At 38.6% G+C, this 26,486-nt stretch overlaps 5 protein-coding genes and 1 pseudogene across 9 annotated transcripts; 5 read left to right on the top strand and 1 right to left on the bottom strand.

Annotated features, from left to right (window-relative positions):
- The first annotated feature begins 319 nt into the window (after window positions 1–319).
- LOC111459474 (nephrocystin-3) lies at window positions 320–25,817 on the top strand. Of its 4 annotated transcripts, none has more exons than XM_023102399.1 (12): window positions 320–327; window positions 3,741–3,751; window positions 4,507–4,511; window positions 20,804–20,884; window positions 21,554–21,753; window positions 21,853–22,120; window positions 22,946–23,096; window positions 23,428–23,650; window positions 23,718–23,809; window positions 23,891–24,026; window positions 24,868–25,199; window positions 25,293–25,817. In XM_023102399.1, the coding sequence occupies exons 1-12, from the start codon at window positions 323–325 to the stop codon at window positions 25,541–25,543; spliced, it is 1,755 nt and encodes a 584-aa protein (XP_022958167.1). In that variant the 5' UTR covers window positions 320–322; the 3' UTR covers window positions 25,544–25,817. The 4 variants fall into 4 exon arrangements, with proteins under 4 accessions (XP_022958167.1, XP_022958166.1, XP_022958169.1 ...); XM_023102398.1 differs by having other exon boundaries at window positions 21,850–22,120; XM_023102401.1 differs by lacking the exon at window positions 320–327 and having other exon boundaries at window positions 21,526–21,753; window positions 21,850–22,120.
- LOC111459476 (glucan endo-1,3-beta-glucosidase) lies at window positions 798–2,943 on the top strand. Its single transcript, XM_023102402.1, has 4 exons — window positions 798–905; window positions 998–1,974; window positions 2,071–2,389; window positions 2,751–2,943. Exons 1-4 carry the CDS (start codon window positions 806–808, stop codon window positions 2,774–2,776), a joined length of 1,422 nt encoding a protein of 473 aa, XP_022958170.1. The 5' UTR covers window positions 798–805; the 3' UTR covers window positions 2,777–2,943.
- On the top strand, window positions 4,040–8,186 carry LOC111459473 (importin subunit beta-1). The gene is made up of 3 exons (XM_023102397.1): window positions 4,040–4,184; window positions 4,741–7,164; window positions 7,246–8,186. The coding sequence occupies exons 2-3, from the start codon at window positions 4,748–4,750 to the stop codon at window positions 7,442–7,444; spliced, it is 2,616 nt and encodes an 871-aa protein (XP_022958165.1). The 5' UTR covers window positions 4,040–4,184; window positions 4,741–4,747; the 3' UTR covers window positions 7,445–8,186.
- On the top strand, window positions 8,153–11,576 carry LOC111459399 (annotated as a pseudogene).
- LOC111459472 (importin subunit beta-1-like) lies at window positions 13,355–17,852 on the top strand. Of its 2 annotated transcripts, none has more exons than XM_023102395.1 (3): window positions 13,355–13,510; window positions 14,144–16,567; window positions 16,677–17,852. In XM_023102395.1, exons 2-3 carry the CDS (start codon window positions 14,151–14,153, stop codon window positions 16,873–16,875), a joined length of 2,616 nt encoding a protein of 871 aa, XP_022958163.1. In that variant the 5' UTR covers window positions 13,355–13,510; window positions 14,144–14,150; the 3' UTR covers window positions 16,876–17,852. The 2 variants fall into 2 exon arrangements, with proteins under 2 accessions (XP_022958163.1, XP_022958164.1); XM_023102396.1 differs by having other exon boundaries at window positions 14,122–16,567.
- On the bottom strand, window positions 18,927–19,596 carry LOC111459477. Its single transcript, XM_023102403.1, has 3 exons — window positions 19,523–19,596; window positions 19,389–19,441; window positions 18,927–19,260 (listed from the first exon to the last, which is right to left on the bottom strand). Exons 1-3 carry the CDS (start codon window positions 19,593–19,595, stop codon window positions 19,150–19,152), a joined length of 237 nt encoding a protein of 78 aa, XP_022958171.1. The 5' UTR covers window position 19,596; the 3' UTR covers window positions 18,927–19,149.
- Window positions 25,818–26,486: the final 669 nt, after the last annotated feature.

Genomic DNA, 26,486 nt, shown 5'->3' with positions numbered 1-26,486 from the left:
TGACATTCTACATTGGGTGACATTCTACATTGGGTTCTGCGTGGCCAGATGTTCACTTCGCTTGACGTGAGAGTCCTATCCTAATTTTTTTATAGCAGAGTTGTGAAGTCTCCCCACACTACCTAATTTTTTTATAGTATAGTGGCAGCAGTCTCCCCCCACTACCTAATTTTTTTTGATTTTCTACAGGCGCAATCCCATCATTATGCTTTTCACCAACCAGTATAAAAAAAATATTTATGAAGCATGAACTGACAGCAATAAAAAATTTCGATGTTCGAAGAAATTGACCATTTAAGAAGGTATAATAGCTAGCAGTGGTATGAAGTTTATATGAATAAAAGGTATTAGTAAAAACCATAATCATACTTTTCAATAATTAATTAACTAATCAAACTTGTAGCAACTGTTTGTCAGGTTCCTTCTCCACACTGACAAGAAAAGGCTATTTCTTTTGCTTGTAGAAAAAGGCAAGATTGATTATATTTGGGGAAAAAATTTGCATAAATCCATCACTTATTCGATCAATCAAACATTTTTAAAGAAAACCCTAATATTAATTGAACTTGAACACATGAAAACAAGCACAGATTTTGTCATTTATTACTAAAAGGGGAAGGAAAAAAAAAGAGAAATTAATAGAGAACAGATTCAAAAGCAAATAAAGCTCTCTAAGAAGAACAAGCTTGAAGTGTATTACCAAGAACATACGATTCTCCCCAATCGCAAAGCAAAGCATCAAAATGTTACTTCTTCAGCAATGGCCAATGGCACCCTCAATTCACTCTTCTCGCTTTCTTTACCAATGGCTTCCTCTTTCGCTCTCTCGCGCCTTCTTCGTGCTTACACTTCAATTGCTGCGACTTTGCTTATTCTTCTTCTCCCCACACTCCTCCAAATGCAAGGTAATTAAATGGCACACGGTATTATGTGATTGTCTGTCTGTTCATTGTTATCTCAGCTTCTCAATTTAAATTACCTTTCATTTGTTCATCAGCTAAAGGTGGATCCATCGGAGTCAATTATGGAACGTTGGCTGACAATCTCCCTCTGCCGTCTAAGGTTGCGGAATTCCTCTTGGATTCCACCATTATCGACCGCATCAGACTGTTCGATGCCAATCCGGACATCTTAAGAGCTTTCGCGCATACGCGCATCTCAGTAACCATCACAGTCCCCAATGATCAAATCCCCCGCTTAGTAAAGCCAAATTTCGCAGAAGAATGGATCAAATTCAACGTCCAACCCTACGTACCTGCCACTGACATCATACGCATTCTAGTCGGCAACGAAGTCTTGTCCACCGCCAACAAAATGCTCATCGCGAATCTCGTCCCGGCGATGCAGAGCCTCCACACAGCCCTCTCCGAAGCCTCATTGAACCGCCGGATTCAAGTCTCGACGCCACATTCACTCGGAATCTTGTCGAACTCAAGCCCGCCGTCCACCGCAAGATTCCGGCAAGGCTACGACACGCACGTAATAAAGCCGATGCTGAGCTTCCTGAGAGAAACAAACTCGCCGCTAATGGTGAATCCGTACCCATTCTTCGGCACCACCGCCGAAACCCTAGATTACGCGCTCTTCCGGCCAAACCCTGGCGTGTACGATTCAGATTCAGGGATTTTATACACCAACATGTTGGACGCTCAATTGGACGCTGTTTATTCCGCCATGAAAAGCTTGGGCTTTGCGGATCTGGACATTGTTATTGCCGAAACGGGCTGGCCCTCTAAGGGTGACCCGGCTCAAATTGGCGTTGGCCCAAAAGAAGCCGCCGATTACAACGGGAATCTCTTGCGACATGTCGTATCAGGGGTGGGCACGCCGCTAATGCCGAACCGGACCTTCGAGACGTACATTTTCGCTCTGTTTAACGAAAATCTGAAGCCCGGTCCAGTCGGTGAGAGAAACTTTGGTCTTTTTGAACCGGATCTGAGTCCGGTTTATGAGATTGGGATTCTCCGGCCCACGGTAGCTGCCACAGCCCGAACCCATCCTAAAACGTTTTTCATAATCATGATCGTTACATGGTGGTTGATTGGTTTGTTGTCGACTTGGATCTAACAGGCCCAGTCGTCTACACCGAGAGCCCATCACGGCCCAGAACCCACACCAAAAGGCCCAAGCCCAAGCCCAGTTGCTGATGGTAAAAGATGGTGCCTGCCCAAAACTGAGGCCGACTCCGAGGCCTTGCAAAGAAACATCGATTACGTTTGTGGGCTGGGCTTGGATTGTGGGCCGATTCAAGAAAATGGGCCGTGTTTTCTTCCCAATACGGTCCGAGCCCATGCTGCTTACGTCATGAACGCGTACTTTCAAGCGACAGACGGTAACGATTCAGATTGCGATTTTCAGCAAACGGGCGATCTAACGACGGTGGATCCAAGTGAGTCTTTAAATTACAAGTTTGCCCCTCCATTTTTTAATATTCTAACTTTAAAAGGTTTTATTTATATTCGCTCTGTAAATATTAATTTTAATGAACGAGCGAATTCAAAATTTATAAGACCGACCGAGAAATCCTCTTTAAAAATATCCGACCTTATTACCTCCCTGACTTGAAAGGGGACGATTTATAATTTTCAGCTACAATCACCATGCTCCATAACGTTTACAAGACGCAACGAGAATAGGGTAGTGAGAAGAATTTGACAGATAACATAATATTCATTTTTAAATTAAATTTCAACAAAATACAAAAAATAAAATAATTATGACAATTTATTCTCATTGATTTTATTTTTCAGGTTATGGGAAGTGCAAATATTGGTAAAATGGGAGATATGGAAAGAAGGCAATCCCCTTTATTGCAATTTTCTTATATATATATATATATATATATATTATTTAATTTTGTTTGCTGTTTTATTTTGTTTAGTTGACTAATTGAAGAGAGGAGGGGCAAAGAAGGGAATTTGTCACACAAAACATAATTTTCAAATATAATTTTTATCTATATTTAATATATACTATTTTTATTTTTTATTTTCCTTATTGACCTTATTTATTTAATTAATTGATTTCCCTAAAACACCTGAAATAAATTATTAATATTATTATTTTTTAAATGAATTTCCTTTCGGGGAAAAACTAAAAACATTTTTATTTAGAAACAAATTATTATTGTAGCAAAATAATAAAAATAAAATTATTTTATTATCCATCTGGACTGCGCCAATTGGACAGCGGTGTTGGCATGTGACATTGGGCCCATATCATATCTACTGTTGCGTGGCAGCTCACCCCTTCGTACCTTAGGAAAATTTTAGGGCCCAAATTATTATTATTATTATTATTATTATTTAATTTATAAAAAAAAAGTTTATATTTTTTTTATCATTTAAAATAATTAAAACTAATAACTTAAGTCCATGTCATCGTTTTATGAAATCGTTTTAAATGAATGTTTCTGTATAAATAAATTATGTCATGCATATGATAGCGACTCTAGATTAGTATAAAACTAAGGTCGTTATAAATAAATATATCGAGTAGATATTTAAAAAATATAATTAATATATTTCAATTTATTTATTTTTTGAAAAATATAAATATAAATTGATTTTGCTACATATATATATATATATTTATTTATTAAAGGCAATGGAGTTGAGGAGAAATATAAGAGGGGCTTTATTGTAATTTAGCTGGGGGTGGGGGGGTAAAGAGCAATAATACGATAATAGTGGTAGTGATTTATAAATATATTAAAATTGGTAACTTTCAACTAACCGTAGCGTAGATTACTGTTCCAAACAACCTCTAGGTTATCTTTCATCATTCAAATTTGACTTTTGCTTCCATAAGGACCGTCTCACTGTACCATTTTGGAAATGGAATTACTTTCTGGAAATCAACGGTTGAAAATAATTATGACAGATCATCCCACGATCCTCGTCGTTCACTGACTTTGACTTGAATTGAGTTACAATTTTGATTGGTTGAACGGATCAGACTCAGAAAGCTTAAAATGAAACTTACCGCGTAATAACACTACCTGGAAATAATTGCTATTTTAAAAATGAAGCTGTTTTTGTTTTTGTATGTCAAATCCAGCTTTGCACTTTGCACTCCTTCTCTCCCTCTTCTTCTCGCTTCTACACTTCTAGGGTTTTCAGAACGCCGACTCGAGGCTCTTCCTCGTTTATCCTCTTCAAGTACTGTCGATTTGCTAATCCCAGGTAATTATTCTTGTTCTTTTTTGGAACCGCGACTTCCCACTGGTATTAACGATTGGAAATGTTCTCACTGTATTTGTTTCTTTTGATCTGTACATCAATGGCTTGTTCGTATGTTGTTTTGATTTTCTTTTTTTATTCGGATATAGATTTATGTGGCGGCTTTTAGTTGGTTTGAGTGTCTGGAAGGGGTGGAATTTGTTTTAGAGTGTTGTGTGTATGATTTCGTTGAGAGTTCATTTCGATCTTGTGGAAATTTCTTGCCGTGTTTTGTATGGTCCGGGTCTCCGGCATGGCTTTAGCTTTACGTTAGTTGGAGTAAGAGTGGGGTTCTTGTTAGATCAGTTGATGTTTGACTAGGGTTTTTGATGGTTCCTCTGTATTATTGAGGTTTTCGATGCTGTTTTTTGTACTGTTTTCTTAACGAGGCTACGAATTTCTTTAGACTTCTGGTTTCTGGACTCGATCAGATTGCGAGGTTTAAAGTGATTTCTGAGTGGGTACTTGTTAGAACTAATGATTGACCGGCGATTTTTTTTTTTTTTTTTCACGTGTTTAGGTGAAATATGGCAATGGAAGTTACACAGGTGCTTCTGAATGCTCAGGCAATCGATGCGTCTGTGAGGAAGCAGGCAGAAGATAGTTTGAGGCAATTCCAAGAGCAGAACCTCTCCAGTTTCTTGTTATCTCTCTCTGGTGAACTAGCGAATGAAGAGAAGCCAGTTGATAGCCGTAAATTAGCTGGTTTGATACTTAAGAATGCCTTGGATGCTAAGGAACAGCATAGGAAGTTTGAGCTTGTCCAAAGATGGTTGGCATTGGACGGCAACGCCAAAGCCCAGATAAAGACATGTTTGTTGAGTACCCTTTCTTCACCTGTGGCTGATGCTAGGTCAACAGCATCCCAAGTTATTGCTAAAATTGCAGGCATTGAGTTGCCTCATAAGCAGTGGCCTGAATTGATAGGTTCACTTTTGTTGAATGTCAATCAGCCATCAACTTATGTCAAACAAGCCACCTTGGAGACCCTTGGTTATTTGTGTGAGGAAGTTTCTCCGGATGTGATAGATCAAGATCAAGTGAACAAGATATTGACAGCTGTTGTGCAGGGTATGAATTCAGCAGAAGGGAACAATGATGTCCGACTTGCTGCCACTCGATCTTTGTATAATGCTTTAGGATTTGCTCAGGCAAACTTTAGCAATGATATGGAGCGTGATTATATCATGAGAGTTGTTTGTGAGGCCACACTATCACCCGAAGTGAAGATAAGACAAGCAGCTTTTGAGTGCTTGGTATCTATTGCTTCGACATACTATGACAAGTTAGCTAGGTACATCCAGGATATTTTTGGCATTACTGCAAAGGCTGTTAGAGAAGATGAAGAACCTGTTGCACTTCAAGCTATTGAGTTCTGGAGTTCTATTTGTGACGAGGAGATTGACATCTTGGAAGAATATGGGGATGATTTTACTGGAGATTCTGATATTCCGTGCTTTTATTTTATTAAGCAGGCACTCCCTGCTCTTGTGCCCATGTTGCTTGAGACACTTCTCAAGCAAGAAGAGGATCAAGATCAAGATGAAGGGGCTTGGAACATTGCCATGGCCGGGGGTACGTGTCTTGGGCTGGTTGCACGAACTGTTGGAGATGACATTGTCCCACTTGTTATGCCATTCATTGAAGAGAACATTACCAAATCTGATTGGAGGCAGAGGGAGGCAGCAACTTATGCATTTGGTTCCATTCTGGAAGGACCTGCCCCAGAAAAGTTAATGCCAATTGTTAATGTAGCCTTGACATTTATGTTGACTGCCTTAACACAAGACCCTAATAACCACGTGAAGGACACAACTGCATGGACCCTTGGACGGATATTTGAATTCCTTCATGGTTCGAATGTGGATACACCCATAATTAATCAGGCAAATTGTCAACAGATCATAACCGTTTTGCTCCAGAGCATGAAAGATGTTCCAAATGTCGCAGAGAAAGCCTGTGGTGCTCTCTATTTTCTTGCTCAGGGTTTTGAAGATGTTGGTGTATCATCTCCTTTAACTCCCTATTTCCAAGAAATTGTTCAGACCCTCCTCTCTGTTACTCACAGAGAAGATGCTGGTGAATCACGTTTGAGGACTGCTGCATATGAAACATTGAATGAGGTTGTGAGGTGCGCAACTGATGAGATGGCCTCAATGGTGCTGCAACTTGTACCGGTCATCATGATGGAGTTGCACAATACTCTTGAGGGGCAAAAACTTTCGTCTGATGAAAGGGAGAAACAAGGTGAATTGCAGGGCCTGCTTTGTGGATGTCTACAAGTTCTTATTCAGAAGCTAGGTTCAGCAGAGCCAACCAAGTATATGTTCATGCAGTATGCAGATAATATGATGGGTCTTTTCCTTAGGGTCTTTGCTTGTAGAAATGCTACGGTTCATGAGGAGGCAATGCTGGCCATTGGTGCCCTTGCTTATGCAACAGGCCCAGATTTTGCTAAATACATGACTGAGTTCTATAAATATATTGAAATGGGGCTTCAGAATTTTGAAGAGTACCAAGTTTGTGCTGTCACCGTTGGTGTTGTAGGAGACGTATGCAGGGCTTTGGAAGATAAGATTTTGCCTTACTGTGATGGGATTATGACTCAGCTGCTTAAGAATTTGTCTAGTGATCAATTGCATCGCTCTGTGAAACCCCCTATTTTCTCATGCTTCGGTGATATAGCACTTGCTATAGGGGAGAATTTTGAGAAGTACTTGATGTATGCCATGCCAATGCTCCAGCGGGCAGCAGAGTTGTCCGCACATACTGCAGGTGCTGATGATGAAATGACTGAGTACACCAACTCCTTGAGAAATGGCATTTTGGAGGCGTATTCAGGGATCTTCCAAGGTTTCAAGAGTTCTCCAAAAACTCAGCTCTTGATCCCTTACGCTCCTCATATACTCCAGTTTTTGGATAGTATATACATGGGGAAAGACATGTGAGTTCTTTGCTGATCTCTGTCTCTGTATTTGGATTGAAGTTTTGTTTATGTTTGTTGATTGCTAGACTATTTTTGTAGGGACGAGGTCGTGATGAAAACTGCCATCGGTGTCCTTGGAGACCTAGCAGACACGCTGGGAAGCAATGCTGGTTCTTTGATTCAGCAATCTGTCTCAAGCAAAGACTTTTTAAGTGAATGCTTGTCCTCAGATGACCATTTGATTAAAGAATCTGCTGAATGGGCCAAATTGGCCATCAGCCGTGCCATTTCCATTTGAGGATTTTGCTAGTTGGCATATTCTATTCATATTTGGAGTCCTTGCATGCATTTGGGTGTGTTGAGTCGGGGTCCAAGATTGCATCTTACGAGTCGTCGTCACTTATAGTCAACAGAAGCTGTTCACTCCCAGTTGTCACTAACTCTTGCATCATCATCATGAAAGCATTGCTAACTATTGCATTAGCAACATGAAGTCGGTACATCTCATTTTGTCATGGTGGAAAGCTGGAGGAGGCATCCATACTGTCATCATTCATTCATCATACAGCTGGGTCGGTTCGAACATATCTCTTATTCGAGATAAATGCCCAGCCTTGTGGTTCTGGGATATGTTGAAAATGGATGAATGAGTGAGTACACACAGGGAGTTGTGTTTGCCTCCTTGTTATGCCCCGCTTATAGGCACCCTTGTGCTACTCTATGAACTTCTACTTCCTTTAGCAGTTGTTCTATTTAAGGACTTTATCCATTCATATTTTTGTTTAATTTTTTCTGCATCAGTCTTATGAATTTCATGGTCCGGTTGTATTCATCTCTTTCTCTCCACTTCATATTGTAAACCTTTAAGGACAGACACACCTTCATACCAATATACCGTTAAGGGCATCATTCCTGTACGTTCGTTCATTCTTTTTGGTTAGCTTCATTATGTAGCTGTGTTCTCTGCATGATATGTAAAGCTTTACAGAAACATCACAGAATTGTGATGGGTGAAAGGCTGAAACGCCCGTGTTCTTCCAGTTCGGTTGGCTTGTTTATACCTCCTTTTCTTTACTTGGAAGGTCTGTTTGTGAATAAATGTTGCCTTGGTTTGTTCTGCATATTTGAACTCAAAATGTTTGCAGGCTCTTCTATATTTGAATGAAGACGACAACGATGTTGCCTGTTGTGCACATTTTCAGTATTGCGTTTGGATGAAGCGACCGAGGAAGGCTTCCTTCGCATGTTAGAGGTAAAACCCTTTTGACCGCTCATTCTTGAACCAACATCATTTCATTTAGGCACTTGTCGAATAGCTTCCTTCTGGGACTTGTTCGATATAATTATGAAAATTTAAGGTCTAAGCTTGTAATTTTGATGTTAGAATGCTAAGCGGATTTATTATGGTATCAATTTTGAGTTTTTGTTGGCCTTAAAATTAGGATTCTACGTGGTTGACATTTGAAAATTTTTGAATTGTTTTTGTAGCAACGGATCAATTTGCTCACTTGGCCACTGCTCAAATCTGAAATGAATATTAATATATTTTTGTTATAAATATAATATTAATACGTTGATAACGAATTCTTGGGTAGTGCGCCATTACGGATCATAGAGATTTTATTTTTTATTTTTAAAAAGCTAATGATATATTAGAAGCTCATTTTGCATAGCAAGAATATAAATAAAATTAAAAACACAGCATAATTCATTGTTTTCCCTCATTATCGTGTGATATAATTATTCATTAAAAAAAAAATTGTCCTTTAATATTCATCAAAATAAAAATAAATAATTTAGTAATTAAATTAGTAGTTATTTTTAAAATTATAATGAATTTGAATGAAATTTCTTATATGCTGATGGAATGTTATATAAATTTTTAAAAAATTAACACTTTTGATAAGACTTTTTAAAGTCGAAATTAAATTTAATTTATTGAATACTGAAGTTTAGAAACGAAATGGTTACTAACTTTTTTTTTTCCTTTATTTTATTTTGAGAATTTAATCTCGAGTATTGTAAGAGGAGATACTTGTGGTGTGGTCTTAGTGGCCAAGAAATCAGCTGCTTCGCACTACACAGTATGTGCCATGCTAATGATGTTTCGACGAGCAAGATCATGACACGTGTAATAGTACACAATTGCGTGGTGGGGAGGGACTTCCGTTACTGCGTACACCGCCGCTTTCAATAGACCGTGTGTTTCATCTTTCGCGCTCTCTCTCTCGCGTCAGGTTTTACCTTTCTTCAATCTTTCATCTCCAAGGATTCCTCCTCATCTCTGCTCATCCAATTCCCTTTCAGATTCATTTACTACTTCTTGTTTCAATCGCCTCGCCATGGCGGAATGGCAGAGCTTCTCCAAACCGCCATGGCGGAGTTGTCAAGTTGATCTCTGTAGTTGTCTCTTTTAAAGAAGACAACCTCTCTACCTCTCGTACTACCGCTATTTCCATTCAGGAATCCGCCGGAGGAGCTTCCGGCATCAAGGTAATCGAAAGCGACCTGGCTGTTTTCGGGTCGGGTTCGGTAGATTTCGGATTGGCGCACGAACATGGTAGTGTGAGGAATGGCGGTATTGGTGGGAGGGATTCCGATGATGATGATTGGGAAGGGGTGGAGAGCACCGAATTCGATGAGCTCTACAGCGCCGCAACTGCATTTGTGGCTGCATCTGCTTTCTCCCAAGGTCTCCAATGAAGTACGGTTGCAAAATTACATTGATGTCGTTACCGAGTGATATTCATCTTGGTTGGTTAGTGCAAGTGGGGTGAGAACTTAATCTGTTTACTTCACCATCTTTACATGCCCTGTTTTCTTCTCGTTTGTTTGTTTGTGTTTTTTGTTCTCTTTAAAAGTTGCTTTGAATGTCTGTGATGACCAAATATGGGAATGTTTATGGTAGAAGTAAAGATACTAAAGGATTAATCGTTGATATCTCAGTTCTAACTGGATTTGTAGCTTCGACTTCACAAAACTATCTCTCCTCGAACATTGACAAAAAAGTTATTGTTAATCAAGAACTCTATCCAAAAAATGAAGGTCAGTTTGCGGGAAATGCACCTATTCATGATTTTCTTATGTATTCTACTTCGTTAAGAGAAGCCCTTATTTGGGAACTACTTGGAGAAGGTCTAGCAGGACATTTTGGCAAAGATAAGACCTTTGAACTTATATCTAATTGATTTTACTGGCCTCAAATGAGAATAGATGTCTTTATAACTATGTGAAGAGGTGCTTTATCTGTCTGGTTTCTAAAGGACAATGCCAAATATTGGATTATACCAACCACTTTTGATATGGAATCAACGCGGAAAGTTTTGGAACGGATTACCTTGATAATCAAGATCAAGAGTAAAGAAATTCGTTTCTAAACTCGTGATTCGAATCACTCCACAAGAAATTTGATCAATACCACTTGAATGACTCTTGCATGCAAGTTCTAGATACAAAAATTTGCAAAGTAAAAGCTTAGCTCTCAATCAAGCTAAAACAAAAACTATATTCTTTTCAATTCTAAAATGTGTTTATTAATCACCCTTGGACTAGTTCCATAAATTCATGAGTTCATTAATGGATCTCTGTTTTGAAGCTCCTTTGCACAACATGTAAGAAAGGTCTCCAACATCTTATAGAATTTCCCTTGACGAGCTCATCATAGGTTGAATATATGTGATTAAAGCTTGTTGTAACTTCTTGGCTCTTGTCCTTGTTGTAACTTTTTTTCATTCCAAGGATGATGTTGAGTAATATCTTTCCTAAACAATTGTTTTGAATGGTTGCATACAGTGAAGGAAGGACCACAGTGCATTGGGCATTGGATCGTGGGGCATTCTAATGTTGTGGAGCTGCATGTTAGCAGGAATGCTGATATAGATGTAAAGGTACCTAGAACACATTTATATTCTATTTACTGATCAAGATCATCTGCGGGGTTTTCATACCAACCCGAGCCCAAGTCTTTACTCGGTGGTAGCTCTTGCCCGTGCCACGTTTCTTATTGAGAGTGTACTAATAGTATTAGACAGAAATGATTTTGTTGTGTCCTATTGGATCTATCATTTGCTTCCTCTGTGAATGAAATTTTGTGCACCCTCTCTGACATAGGAAGTCGATGGCCAAACTCCATTGCATTATGCCATTGTATGTGTTAGAGTAGGGATCGCTGAATATCTCGTCAAGAACAATGCCAGCATTAATGAAAAAGACAATGATGGAAAGTGGCCTTGTGATCTTTGCGAGTTTAACTGGCCTTTCATGGTCTCTACGGGAAAGTAGAGATTATTTCTCACGTCCCTTTTGAATGTTATACTCCAATGCATGGCCCCTCCCAACAGCTTCATTATAGATAGTTTCAGAGTACTTGTGAAGTTTACCTGTTTCATATCAAATGCTGAAGGCTGCAATAGTATCTATCTCATTGTTAATATTGTTATTTAGGAAATGAATGCTATGAAGTGGAAGGAAAATGGTGCCTTGACTTTATGTATACCATCATTGTTGTAATTAGATCGCAATTGTTTCGGTATGGTATCTGATCCAGACACCAAGTAGTGTACCAGTGAGGACGACGGGTCCAAGGTGGATTGTGAGATCCCACATTGGTTGAAAAGAGGAACAAAACATTTCTTATAAAGGTATGGAAACCTCTTTTTAGTCGACACGTTTTAAAACCTTGAGAGAGGAAGTCCGTAAGGAATAGTCCAAACAGGACATCTCAAACAATGACTACTTTTTTTTTTTTTTTGTAGCGTTTCATCTCAAATGATTCAATGTGCTGGATACAACTAATGAAGCACTAGCTTTTGGACTGGCAGCCATTGAGTTTTGGATTTCTATTGGTTGTGATAAGGAGAGCTTTTGGATTTTGTTGGGGATTGGTGTTATTTTGCTAACTCTTATGCAACACTCCTTTTCCAGGTACATAGATGCCTACGATCTCCATTTTGATATCGATTTCTCGGGTGAGATTTTAGGAAAGCTTGCTCTACTTGCCTCGGTAACAGTTGCATGACTTGACTTGACTTGATAATTGCAGGTCTTAAATAGAACTCCGAGACAATCTCTGGATAGTTTAGTTAAGAATTATTAATGCATAATTCCACGAATGTTTTTTTTTTCTCGTTCCTGTCTCTCTCTATTTACTTTTATTATTTATTTCGAGAGGACTATATGATAATTTTTCTTGCTGTTTAGAGTTCGGGACGAACAAACTTATTTTGGATTTTAAGTTGATATAATTAATAATTTAAGATTTAAATTGGTGCAAAGTTTGAATTTATATTTTCTCAAATTTATTTTGGTAGGTGTTGCTTTCAAGGACTTGTGAACCATGAAGCTGTAGGAACTTGGAAGCGTTGTTCATTATATTTGCGTTAAAAGCCTTCAAAATGGTTCAAATAAAGAGCATTCAACTTCTCTGTGGGCCTAAAGTTATTATGCCTCATGTACTATGAATTGAGAAGCATTTATTACGTCTCGGGATTATAGGTTCAAAATTTTTTTTTTTTCTTGATATCTCGTCTTTTCCTACTATATTGTGTTGTTAAGATAACTCGTGATATTAAACAATTTAGACTTTCAAAATAAAATGTCTCTACATACTAAAGAGATTTTGATATGCTATAGCTGTATTTTGTGTTCGACGTGAATAATGGTTTGGCATTTTTAGAAACGTGTCTGGTTTATAGGATATGTTATGGCTTAGCCCTTTTATGGCGGATATCATACAAAATCTCTTTTCTATATTTTCAGAGAAAGAGAGTTAGTATATGATCTATTCGAATCAGCCACCGGTATGAAAATGATGCATAGTTATTTTCGTATAGGGGGACGGTTAATCTACCTCGTGAATGGATAGATAAATATTTTTTTTACGGCGGTTGCTGGATATCAAAAACTTATTACTCATATGAGTTAAAAAGTATAATTTTATTTCCAAAGAAAAATGGACATTTCACTTATTTTACCGTAGGGCTTTTTCGTCAAAGATTTTTTTAGTACTTTTTTTTGTTAAAAACTAATAAAAAATAATTTGTTTTCGTCTGGTCTAGCTAGGCAACAATAACGTTGTTATTTTATTGGTTTGACAAGTCAGACCTAAAATAAAATCCGAAATGAAACCAAATGCATCCGAAATTCACTCGTAAATTATTACATTCGAGCGAAAAATAAAATAAAATAAAAAATAAATTTAGTTTTTAGCATTTCAAGTCCAGCCTTTGCGCTCTTCCAGTTTCTTCTCCTTCTTCTTCCTCTCGCCCATTCCCTTCCTCTTCATCTAGGGTTCCTCCAACTGCCGCCTTTTCGCTCTTCCACAGTCTTCTTCCTGCTTGCAATTCCTTCAATTCTCCCATTCCAGGTATTGATTTCTCTTCTACCTTCAAAACCCCCTTGTATTTTTGGTCATTGGGTTTCATTTTGCTTACTGATTTTCTGCCTTTTTGATCTGTGCATTTTCTATTCAATTTCTCCCGATTTATGCCTTTTCTGTTTTGTATCTTAAATTGGATTCAGTTCTCGATGTATTTCCTATTGCCTTGGGAGTATCAGTGTTTTTATTTTTTATTTTCAAGTGTGACGAGTTTGTTGCAGTGGTCTGTGTCATTACATTCAGCTCATTTCGATCCTGTGAAATTTTGTTATCGTTTTTATTTGTTGTGGTTTGAACTGGAAGCGCTTTAATATCGGCGTACACGGTGGGTTAATTTAACTTTTAAGGGCCGGATTCTCCATAGATCACCTGCAGTTCAATTAGTTTTGTGATTGTTTGGTTCCGCTGTTGACATTTGAGATCTGGGTTTAGGTTCTTTGTATTTGAGTTTTGTGATTGATTGATATATTTGGTTTTTGTCTTTTCTTTTAAGATTTCTTAATGAGCTTTTAGGATTTGCTGATTATTTGTGTACTAAATGGATTTGTGAAATTTAAGCTGTGGTGCAAGTACTGATTGTCTCAATTAACAATTTATAGACAAATTATTTCTGTCTTTCAGGTGAAATATGGCATTGGAGGTTACGCAGGTTCTTCTGAATGCACAGTCAATAGATGCAGCTGTGAGGAAGCAGGCAGAAGACAGTTTAAGGCAATTCCAGGAGCAAAACCTTCCTATTTTCTTGCTGTCTCTCTCTGGTGAATTAGGAAATGAGGAAAAGCCAGTTGACAGTCGTAAATTGGCAGGTCTGATACTTAAGAATGCATTGGATGCCAAGGAACAACATAGAAAATTTGAGCTTATTCAGAGATGGTTATCCCTGGACAGCAATGTGAAGACCCAGATAAAGACTTGCTTGTTGAATACGCTGTCTTCAGCGATAGCTGATGCTAGGTCCACATCTTCTCAAGTCATTGCAAAGATTGCGGGCATTGAGTTGCCTCATAAGCAATGGTCTGAATTGATAGGTTCACTATTGTTGAATGTTCATCAACAATCATCACATGTCAAGCAAGCCACCTTGGAGACTCTTGGTTATTTATGTGAGGAAGTTTCTCCAGACGTGATAGATCAAGATCAAGTGAATAAGATATTGACTGCTGTTGTCCAGGGAATGAATGAATCTGAAGGAAACAATGATGTTCGACTTGCTGCTACTCGGTCACTGTACAATGCCCTTGGGTTTGCTCAAGCAAACTTTAGCAATGATATGGAGCGTGATTATATCATGAGAGTTGTTTGTGAGGCCACACTGTGCCCTGAAGTGAAAATACGCCAGGCAGCTTTTGAATGTTTAGTTTCAATTGCGTCAACATACTACGACAAGTTAGCTCGCTACATCCAGGATATTTTTGGCATTACCGCAAAGGCTGTTAGGGAAGATGAAGAACCTGTTGCTCTTCAGGCCATTGAATTCTGGAGTTCTATTTGTGATGAGGAGATAGATATCTTGGAAGAGTATGGGGATGATTTTACTGGGAATTCTGATACACCGTGCTTTTATTTTATCAAGCAGGCACTACCTGCGCTTGTGCCTGTGTTACTTGAGACACTTCTTAAGCAAGAAGAGGATCAGGATCAAGATGAAGGGGCTTGGAACATTGCCATGGCTGGGGGAACATGTCTTGGGCTAGTTGCACGGACGGTGGGAGATGATATCGTTCCGCTTGTGATGCCATTCATTGAAGAGAACATAACAAAATCAGATTGGAGGCAGAGGGAGGCAGCCACTTATGCTTTTGGTTCAATTTTGGAGGGGCCTGCTCCAGAAAAATTAATGCCCATTGTTAATGTGGCCTTATCGTTCATGCTGACTGCCTTGACTCAAGATCCAAATAACCATGTGAAAGATACGACAGCATGGACCCTTGGACGGATATTTGAATTCCTTCATGGCTCAAATATAGATACCCCCATTATTCATCAGGCAAACTGCCAACAGATCATTACAGTTTTGCTTCAGAGCATGAAGGATGTGCCAAATGTCGCAGAGAAAGCCTGTGGTGCCCTCTATTTTCTTGCTCAGGGTTATGAAGATGTTGGGCCGGCATCTCCTCTAACTCCATTTTTCCAGGAAATTGTTCAGTCCCTTTTGGCTGTTACTCACAGAGAAGATGCTGGGGAATCACGTTTGAGGACCGCTGCATATGAAACATTGAATGAAGTTGTGCGGTGCCAAACTGATGAAACAGCTCCAATGGTGTTGCAACTGGTTCCTGTAATTATGATGGAACTGCACAATACTCTTGAGGGGCAAAAACTTTCATCTGATGAAAGGGAGAGACAAGGGGAACTACAAGGCCTGCTTTGTGGGTGCTTACAAGTTCTTATTCAGAAGCTAGGATCATCAGAGCCTCATAAGTATGCCTTTATGCAGTATGCGGACCAAATAATGGGGCTTTTCCTAAGGGTATTTGCTTGCAGAAATGCCACTGTACATGAGGAAGCAATGCTGGCGATTGGAGCCCTTGCCTATTCAACAGGCCCAGATTTTGGGAAATACATGACCGAGTTCTATAAATATTTAGAGATGGGACTCCAGAATTTTGAGGAGTACCAAGTTTGTGCCGTCACTGTAGGTGTGGTAGGGGACATATGCAGGGCGTTGGAGGATAAGATTTTGCCGTACTGTGATGGAATTATGACTCAGCTGCTCAAGAATTTATCCAGTGATCAATTGCATCGTTCCGTTAAGCCCCCTATTTTCTCTTGCTTTGGTGATATAGCACTTGCTATAGGGGAGAACTTTGAGAAGTACTTGATGTATGCCATGCCCATGCTTCAAAGGGCAGCAGAGTTATCTGCACACACCGCAGGTATTGATGATGAAATGACCGAGTATACAAATTCTTTGAGAAATGGGATTTTGGAAGCATATTCAGGGATCTTCCAAGGTTTCAAGAGCTCTCCAAAAACTCAACTTTTGGTCCCCTACGCACCTCATATACTTCAATTCTTGGATAGCATTTACATCAGAAAAGACATGTAAGTTCTTTCTGAGCTCTCTCTCTCTCTCTCTTTCTCCCCGTGTGTGAATGTGTTTCCATAAAGTGGAATTGTTTGTTTGATGTTTTCATACTTGTTTTTCCTGCAGGGATGAAGTTGTTATGAAAACTGCCATTGGCGTCCTTGGAGATCTAGCGGACACACTGGGGAGCAACGCTGGTACTTTGATTCAGCAATCTGTCTCAAGCAAAGACTTTTTAAGTGAATGCTTGTCCTCCGATGACCATTTGATTAAAGAATCTGCTGAATGGGCAAAGTTGGCCATCAGCCGTGCCATTTCAATTTAGCCTTCTGCTGGTTGGCAAATTCTTTTTTCTTGTTTTTGTCACATTTGAAGTCCTTGCATGCATATGGGTGGGTGTGTTGAGTTGGGGTCCGAATTGCATCTTACAAGTCTTCACTCACAGGGCAACAGGAAGCTGTTCACTTCTAGTTGTCACTACTAACTCTTGCATCATCATGAAAGCATTGCTAACTCATGCATTAGCAGTATCAAGTTGGGTTCTAGTATGTCATGGTAGAAGTAGGAGGAGGGTGCGCCCATTAGCTCCCCCAGTTCGTATGGCGTGGCTGATTCAAATTGTATCTCTGACTTGAGATAGTGTCCAACCTAGTGGGGTATGGTTTTGGGTTGTGGAAATGGATCGAGTACAAGGAGTTGTGTGTTCACTCACTTGTTCTGCCCCTGCTTAGACTCCCTCGAGCATTTTTCTCTGAACTTCTACTCTAGCGATTCTAGTTATAAGGAGTTTTTACCCTTTTGTTTATTTTTTCTGCATCAGTCTTGTGAGTTTTCATGGTCTGGGTGCATTCTGGTCTTTCCTGTGAAATCCTCTTATAAATTACACCTCGTTTGGTTCAGTTGCATAGCACCATGAAGGGTCATCATCATATCCTATATTTGCATTTCATTTGGTCGCGTTTTGTAGCTCCACATACATGATGATCAATACGGTGAATTTCACGAAATCGTTACATCCCTCAGGTCATTTTTGAAGTACAGTCGTCCGAGTCTGCTTTTTCTTTATTTGTTTCTTTTTCCATCCGATATCTTGTTATTATTTTGGCAATGATGATATGTATTAGAAACATCACAAAAGTTGTGATGTTTGCGTTTTTGGATTCAGTTTTTGGGTTGTGTGGGACTTCTGCTCGCCTACCCGGTCGAAAGTTGAGTATTTTATGGACCTGTATATATTATTTGTACAAGGAAAGTTTTGATGATTGGAAATTTGAGGGTGCCAAAGATTATATTCCTTGTCAAGTTCTGTTACTATGGCTTTATTTGGATGCATTTTCAACATTTCCTCTCCTCTCACTCCTGAAGTTTTACTTCTAAAACAAGCCATTACATTGTTAGGTACTTGGTTGTTTATATTATTCGTTTCTTCCACTGACTCGTTGACTTGTTTCATCTTTTTCATAGTGTTTCTGTTCATGGCCATTATGATCATTAAATTATGTCATTTTAGGCACTTTCATTCTTTAGAAGGTATAGTAAGAATCGGATCTTCATAAAACAAATCTCTTCTAGTACCATTCTCTCTGGCCTGGCATGCAAGAACAATAGAAACTTACGTAATTTATCTTTAGTTTTGATACCCAAGATCAACATGAGAACCATCATGTAATGGAGTCAATTTTCTTTTAGTGGTTCTGGATCTTTCCCTTTGTAATTTATGATTCTTAGTTTCCAGTAGGAAGCCAACAGCTTATACTCGACTATGATTGGATGTACACATACTGATCTTGTCCCTCGATCTCTCACTTCATTTTGTTCTCATTTCGTTCTTCTTTTGTATCGTTGCTTGAATGAATACACTTGATTAACCCAACTTTTTGAAATGCGCACCCTCGGTCCTTTTCTTTTTTGGTTTGGACTCGTCGTCACGCATTTCAGTCGTGATGTCTTAAGCAGGTTCCTGAGCAATGTTCTTTTTTTGTTTTTGGTGGAAAATTATGCCCCATCGTACTGATTGGGACCCCTTTATCTATAAGCAATTCTTTAATAAACTTTAGATGGCCTTCAGATGATCATAGGCTCTGGTTTTGATGTATTTTATAATACTCATAATTTCTTAAAGCAAGAGGGCATCATCTGCCATCTAATTATAACTCATCATCTTTTTTATTCTTTGCTTTGATCTCTCTTAATCTGTTCTTATCTGTCTTAATCACTTTTATCCCTCTAATTCCATTTCTTATCTGTTTCAATCATGCAACCATGAAGCCTTCTGACATAAACTTCGGCTCATCATTGATATTTTACGTTCAAAAAATGCTCAAACATAACCACATAGCTCAAACTTCCCCCCAGTGAGGCCACAAGCATTAGATAGATGACTGTATCCATTGATTTAGGCTTTATTACAAAAGGAAGATATCCCATTTGATAAAGCTAATATACATTCTCCATCCATAACAAATATATTAGTAAAGACGGAAACTTGTTATTCTAAACATAACTTAATTACTTAAAGTATTTTCATTAGACGTGTTGAACTAAAGTAAAACTAAAAGATAGTGTTATTATTGAGTTCATAAGCCTGGGTGAGGCTATGTCAAGGCTTTCCATTGCCAGGCCTCTTGGGGTCGTGCCGGTTATTGGCTCTGGGGTCATCATAATCAATGTCAAGTGCCAGTTTTCTAGCCTTCAATTGGAAGCCATAAACCTTTCCAAATTTGAGGAAGAAAAGAAATCAAATCATTAAGTTAGTTTGAAAGGAACAGTTCGTCTACTACTTCCTCAAAGAAAGAGTCATTATAAAAGTCGCATGCATACAGAAATACTTAGCAGTACCTTGAAGATAGAGTTGTCAGCAATCTCGACGTCCACGAGTGGATCAACCATTCCTAAACGAAAAAGGAAATTATTAGCGTCATCACAGACACAATCAACTCGAATGAAAGACAAAAACAGAAGTAAAAAGTTACCCGAAGAGAACAACTCAACAACAAAGATCAAAAGGAGGAGAAGAAGAAAGGATTTGATGAGTTTTGAAGCCATTTTGGTTTGTTAATTCTGTAGAGATAGAGAGGTAATTTGTAGGAAGCAAAAGGTGAGTTAGGCTCTTATCCGTATATTCCAAGAGGAAATGGGACAGCAATTCACAACGCCATTTTCATGGTGCTTCCTCTCAATTGCTACACAATCGCATTAACTTTTGCCCAATCCCATTAAAGTCAACTCTTCCAACTCTTTGGGACTAAAGAGGAAGAAACTCGATCGTTTTGATTCAAATAGGTTACCTATTCAAAAATATATCGAGTATTAGACTACTAGGTTAGATAAGTTATTTTAGGACACGAGATTAAAAAAACACGATTTTGCTACTTGTGATGGATCAACTATACTGTATGTGATGTCCCATGTTGGTTGGAGAGGAGAACAAACCACCACTTATAAGGGTGTGGAAACCTTCTCCTAACAGACGCATTTTAAAGCCTTGAGGGGAAGCCCGAAAGGGAAAGTCCAAAGAAGACAATATCTACTAGCCATGGACCTGGGTCGTTACAAATGGTATCAGAGCCAGACACCGGACGATGTGCCAGCCTTCTCGCTCTTCCCCGAAGGGGGTAGACACGAAGCGCACTGGGCCCCAAAGGAGGGTGGATTTAGGGATGGTCCTACATCGATTGGATGAAGGGAGGGCCACTACTTATAAGAGTGTGGAACCCTTCCCCTAGTAGATGCGTTTTAAAGCCTTAAGGGGAAGCTTCCCAAAGAGGACAATATCTGCTAGCGGTGGGCCTGAGTCGTTACACTGTAATAATCACATTAAATAATTTCCTCGAATATTAACTTCTCTATATTGTTGTACTCGAGATAGTCATCATGGGTCCAACGGACGACTTTAAAAGTAATTCCACTTCACCACTCGTGCTTCGAAAAACACGATTTTAATACATGTGATGATAATTATGCATAAGAAGAAAAAAAAAACGAGTATTAAACCTACCGGCACACATCAACATAATTTATGCGTATTTCGATTCATGTTACGACATAACTTATTTATTAGAATATTAATTTGATTTAATATTATGGTTTGAACCAAATTTAAGTAAATAAGGTTTTATTAGTTAAGATGGGCTTGGGCTTTAATGACAGAAAAGCCCAAATACTTGTTACCGGTAACTCACCGGCTCAAATCAGCTTCACTCGGTCCACTTCGTCCTCTCCCTTCGCGTATTCTGCATCTGTCTGCTACCGTTGAAGCTAGCTTGTTTGGCCGCGAAACTCTCTACAATGGCGGCTTTCCTTCTTCTCTCGTCTCCTTCTTTCACCTACCACAGGTTTTTTCTTTTCCATTTCTTCATCCGTTTCTCAGGGAACATTTTGAAGCTTTATTCTTCTTTTTCAGAATTCGTATTCCTGAGGTTTTCTTTTTTTAACTGGTTCATTGTTTTTTGAATGATGTGAAATCTGACCTCTGAATAGCGTTGATGCTGTTATCGGTTATGTATTTTGATTCTACTAGTGAATTTGTTGAAATTGGAATGCTGTTGCTTGCACATCCATTAGTTTATACTTTTAATGTCATTTCTAGGTTGGTGGCAGCGAGTTCGAATGTTTCCTTATGACTCTTATGTTTTTGAGATGTGTAATGTGGAGGAAGTTTGTGGTTTCGCTGCTAATTTTTCGTGCATCAACTACATAGATAGTGAATTTGCTGCAAAATAGTAAAATTCTGTCTCTGTTGATATTGAGGAAATGAGAAAAGAGAGCTATTATATCATTATATGTTACCTATTCGAAGTTTGATTGTGGTGTAATTTGACAACACTTCGGATTACAGAGTTGCTAATGTCTTTTCTGCTGATTACATTTGTTTTTTAGTCGGTATATGCTTCGGCTACTGTAAAATAGTTGATGAAGATGCTCTGAGCAATTTTAGGAGATCAATTATTCTAATTCTTTTTCTTGAACATCTTAGGATGAGCGAAATCTGTCTTTGCATGCAGTCCTTGCAGCTGCAAAAGGGCATCACATGCTCCTCAGTTAGCCTTCAAAAACAGAAATGTAATATCAAGCTTTATGCGGTACCTGTTAGAGCCTTTTCTTGTCAATTTGCATCGACTGGTTCTGCTTCTAGTAGAGCTGATTTGGGCAGTCAGAGGAAACATATTGCTTCTGCCTTCACTGTTCCAAATGGATATCAGAGGTTAGGACCAAATTAGTAATTTCATTATTGTCTTTGAGAATGCTGTCAAGAGGTGTCTCTGTCGTTCAGATAAATTATTGAATGATTATTTTATAGTAGGCCTGGTCACATGCACTACCGTACTGATGGGACCAGCACGAGTGAATTTGAGGGTCAATTGGACGAATTATTCAACGAAGTCAGAATGCTGATTGTTAGCGGAAGGAAGAGTGATGCTGTTGAGCTACTTCAAGCAAATTATGAAGCTGTAAAAGAACAGATGGAATCAGGTGCTATTGGCATTGAACAAGCTGCTGTTCTTGACATCGTGGCTTTGGGGTATATAACTGTTGGAGACTTGAAGTTTGTTGCTTCTATACTGGATATAGTAACTTCTTTTTCCCTTATCATCTATACAATAGTTGATTTGAACAATTCAGTGCACCTCTGTTCTGTGCAACAAGGATTATACTCATATGACTTGGGATTTTTTTCTGTTTAGGTTATGATCTAGCCATAGTTACTTTCGGGGGACTTTCATGTGTAAAAATTCTAGTTCAAGTACCTATAAACTGGCATTTGTTGGTTGAGTCGTTTGGCCCATGTTGTATTGACTGTATGATAGCCGGTAAGGAGGCAAGGTCAGAGACCATGCTCATGTATAGGTGTGAGATCCTACATCGATCGGAGAGAGGAACGAGTGTCAGCGAGAACGCTGGGCCCCGAAGAGGGCGGATTGTGAGATCCCACATGGGTTGGAGAGGAGAACAAAGCATTCTTTACAAGTGTGTGGAAACCCCTCACTAGCAAACACGTTTTAAAAACCTTGAGGAGAAGTCCGAAAGAGAAAGTCTAAAGAGGACGATATCTGCTAGCAGTGGGCTTGGGTTGTGACAATAGGACTCAGCAATTCCTTTTCCTCTTGATGGCATTTTAATTCTGTTTCAAAAATTATATGAGCATGTCCGGGCCTTATTCTTGCTCAAAGCAAGTACACATGGTCATCTAGCAATGCGTTCACATTTTTTTAGCTGATTTTGGAGTAATAAAGAGGTAGCTTTTAATGTTTACCTCATTCTTACGCTCCAAAAGTATTCCATACTTATACAGCCAAAGTTTCAACTGGTCAATCCTCTGGACTCCCTTCAATTTTCTCCTGAGTAACATGATTCTCTTCTTGTTTCCTTCTTCTGATCAATTTTCATATATGCAGTTGAACAACATTGTTGACAGTCTGAAGGACAATGAACCTTTTCTGGATTCAGTGCTTCTGCATATGGGGAGCATGTACTCAACTTTAAAAAAGTTAGAGAAATCAATGTCTGCGTACAAGAGGGCTATTGACATCATAGAGAAGAAAAGTGGTACGGAAGATTTTGGGGACACATATTTATTCATCGAACTAATGCTTTAATGATTTTGCTCAAGTTCTCCTGTTTCAGTTTATTTTTCTGATCTAATACATCTATAACCTCCTTAATAGCTACAAAAGCAACCTTGGGGCCAGGTAGAGAGTACCCGTGCCTAAAAGCTACAAAAGCAAAACCTTCCAATTGTTAATAATGTCTCACCACCTTAAATAAGGTTCTCTTGATGATCTCATAAAGAAGAAAAATCAACTTTGGTGGACTTTATCATGTTTTTCACTAGTTTTTATATTCCTCTTTAAATCTTCTTACAATGAGTCCTTTGCAGGAAAAGACAGTAGCTTTCTCATCACTCCAATTTTAGGGATGGCAAAAGTTCTTGGTACCAGTGGAAAAACTACAAAAGCAGTAGAATCTTACCATCGTGCAATTTCAATTTTGGAATCAACCAGAGGCTTTGAGGACGAGGATTTGGTTATACCTTTATTTAGTCTGGGCAACCTTTTGCTCAAAGAAGGAAAAGGCAAGGATGCAGAAACTTGTTTTGCTAGGTACGATCTCTCGCCGTCTCTCTCGCTTTGCTTCGAACTATTCACTTACTTTTATGGTTCTATATAGGATTGTGAACATATACAAAAAGTTATATGGAGAGAAAGATGGAAAAGTTGGAATGGCTATGTATTCTCTGGCTAATGCGAAGTGTGCAAGAGGTAATTTTGTGTATACTTGTGTCATCTTTCGAACACCAGCAAGATTGTTCATTTGCTGAATGTTCTCCCACTTTTCCACAGGGGAAGCAGACGAAGCTATTACCTTGTATAGAAGAGCTTTGCAGATTATAAAGGATTCAAATTATATGGCTTTAGATGATAGCGAGATGGAGAAGATGAGGATTGATTTGGCAGAACTACTACATGCTGTAGGAAGGTAATGTCATTACTGATATTGGGATTTCTTCTTTTACTCCGCCCGGATGTTATTGCTCAGCTTTATGGTTCTGAAAACGTCTTCAAACATAATTATTTGAACCCAAATAACTGAAATAGAAGATAAAAATTGTAACCCCCAAGCCCACCACTAGTATATATTGTCCTCTTTTGGTTTTCCCATTCGGGCTTCTCCTTAAGGTTTTTAAAACACGTCTGCTAGGGAGAGGTTTTCACACCCTTATAAAAAATGTTTCGTTCGTCTTTTCAATCAATGTGGGATCTCAGAATCCACCCCCCATCAGAGCCAGTGTCCTCGCTTGCACTCGTTTCTCTCTCCAATCGACGTGAGATCTCACAATCCACCCCCTTCGGAACTTAACGTCCTCGCTGGCACACCGTCCGGTGTTTGACTCTGATACCATTTGTAACAGCCCAAGCCCACCACAAGCAAATATTGCCCTCTTTGGGTTTTCCCATTCAGGATCCCTTTTATTATAAAGAATGATTTGTTCCCCTCTCCAACCAATGTGGAATCTCACAATCTACTCCATTTCGAGTACTAGCATCCTGTTGGCATTCGTTCCTCTCTCCAACTGATGTGAAACATCTTCAAACATAATTATTGAACCCAATTAACCAAAATAGAAGATAAAAGTGAAAAAAAAATGATAATAATTCTCGAGTAATTCAGGTACTTAGACTCTCTCTCTCTAGCCTAAATCAATTCTTGCATTTATAATCAATTCTTAACTTTGGCTAATAATTAATATGCTCTTGCTATTCGGATAGTATTCCTAACTACCCAAGTGTTCATGAATTCCTGGAATGGTTTGTTACAGAGGGAAGGAAGGCAGGGAACTTCTGGAAGAGTGCTTGTTGATCAATGAAAAGTCAAAAGGAAAAGACCATCCCAGCTCAGTGAAGCACCTTGTAAACCTTGCAGCTTCTTATTCACGGTCAAAGAATTACGCCGAGGCCGAGCGTTTACTGCGAATCGGATTAGACATTATGGTAAAAGCAGTGGGACCAGATGATCAATCAATTACAAACCCAATGTTGAATCTCGCTGTCACTCTTTACAATCTAAAACGAGATGATGATGCCGAGCAACTTGCACTAGAAGTCTTGCGAATACGGGAAAATGCATTCGGAAAAGATTGTCTTCCTGTTGGTGAGAACTGAGAATTGCTTCTATTTCTACTTGATGGATAGTGATCTTAGATCATCTTCACATAAGCTCCTCTTTTTATTGAACTGCACGCAGGTGAAGCTCTAGATTGTCTGGTTTCCATTCAGAGCAGGCTCGGAAAGGACGATACCGAGCTACTGAAGCTGCTAAAGAGAATTCTAAGAATCCAGGAGAAAGCGTTCGGGTATGAGGCAAAAGAGGTCATTGACACCCTCAAGAAAATAGTATTCTACATGGATAAACTAGGAATGAAAGATGAGAAGTTTCCAGTTCAAAAACGACTGTCCCTGCTTCGAACGAAATTCAAGAACCAGATGCAATACTAACGGTACTCATCATTCATCCATCTTTCTTAATCTTGTGATTATATTTTCCCTTCTTTGAGTTAGAGATAGAGATGAGGTTTCTGGGTTAACTATATACATAGATCGCATATATTTCGATGGTCATATCGATTTAGTTATGATATATCCTGAGCTTGCTTTGAATTGTGATTCTACGTAGTTCCTAAAAAGAGTTATGATATATCCTGAGCTTACTTTGAATCGTGATTCTATGTAATTCCTAAAAAGAGTTATAATATCTCGAGCTTACTTTGAATTGTGATTGTATGTAGTTCCTAAAGAGTTATAATATATCCCGAGCTTGCTTTGAATTGTGATTATATGTAGTTCCTAAAAAGAGTTATGATATATCCCGAGCTTATTTTGAATTGTGATTCTGTGTAGTTCCTAAAAAGAGTTATAATATCTTGAGCTTACTTTGAATTGTGATTCTATGTAGTTCTTAAAGAGTTATAATATATATCCCGAGCTTGCTTTGAATTTTGAATTTTGATTCTATGTAGTTTCTAAAAAGAGTTATAATATATCCCGAGCTTACTTTGAATTGTGATTGTATGTAGTTCCTAAAGACTTATAATATAGCCCGAGTTTAATTTGAATTGTGATTCTATGTAGTTCCTAAAGAGTTATAATATAGTCCGAGTTTAATTTGAACTGTGATTCTATGTAGTTCCTACAGAGAGTTATAATATCTCGAGCTTACTTTGAATTGTGATTCTATGTAGTTCTTAAAGAGTTATAATATATCCCAAGCTTACTTTGAATTGTGATTCTATGTAGTTCCTATAAATAGTTATAATATATCTCGAGTTTACTTTGAATCATGATTCTATGTAGTAAAACTACAAACCTGGAAGACACTTTATTTTGGACGATATTAACCTTGCTGTTTTTAACTATTACCAAAATTGTCCTTCGTTAAGAT

The sequence above is a fragment of the Cucurbita moschata genome, unplaced genomic scaffold, assembly GCF_002738365.1.
Source record: "Cucurbita moschata cultivar Rifu unplaced genomic scaffold, Cmos_1.0 Cmo_Scf00022, whole genome shotgun sequence".
Classification (NCBI taxonomy): Eukaryota; Viridiplantae; Streptophyta; class Magnoliopsida; order Cucurbitales; family Cucurbitaceae; genus Cucurbita; species Cucurbita moschata.
Note: the sequence above shows the minus strand (reverse complement) of the source record. Positions and strands in the feature narration are given on the sequence as shown.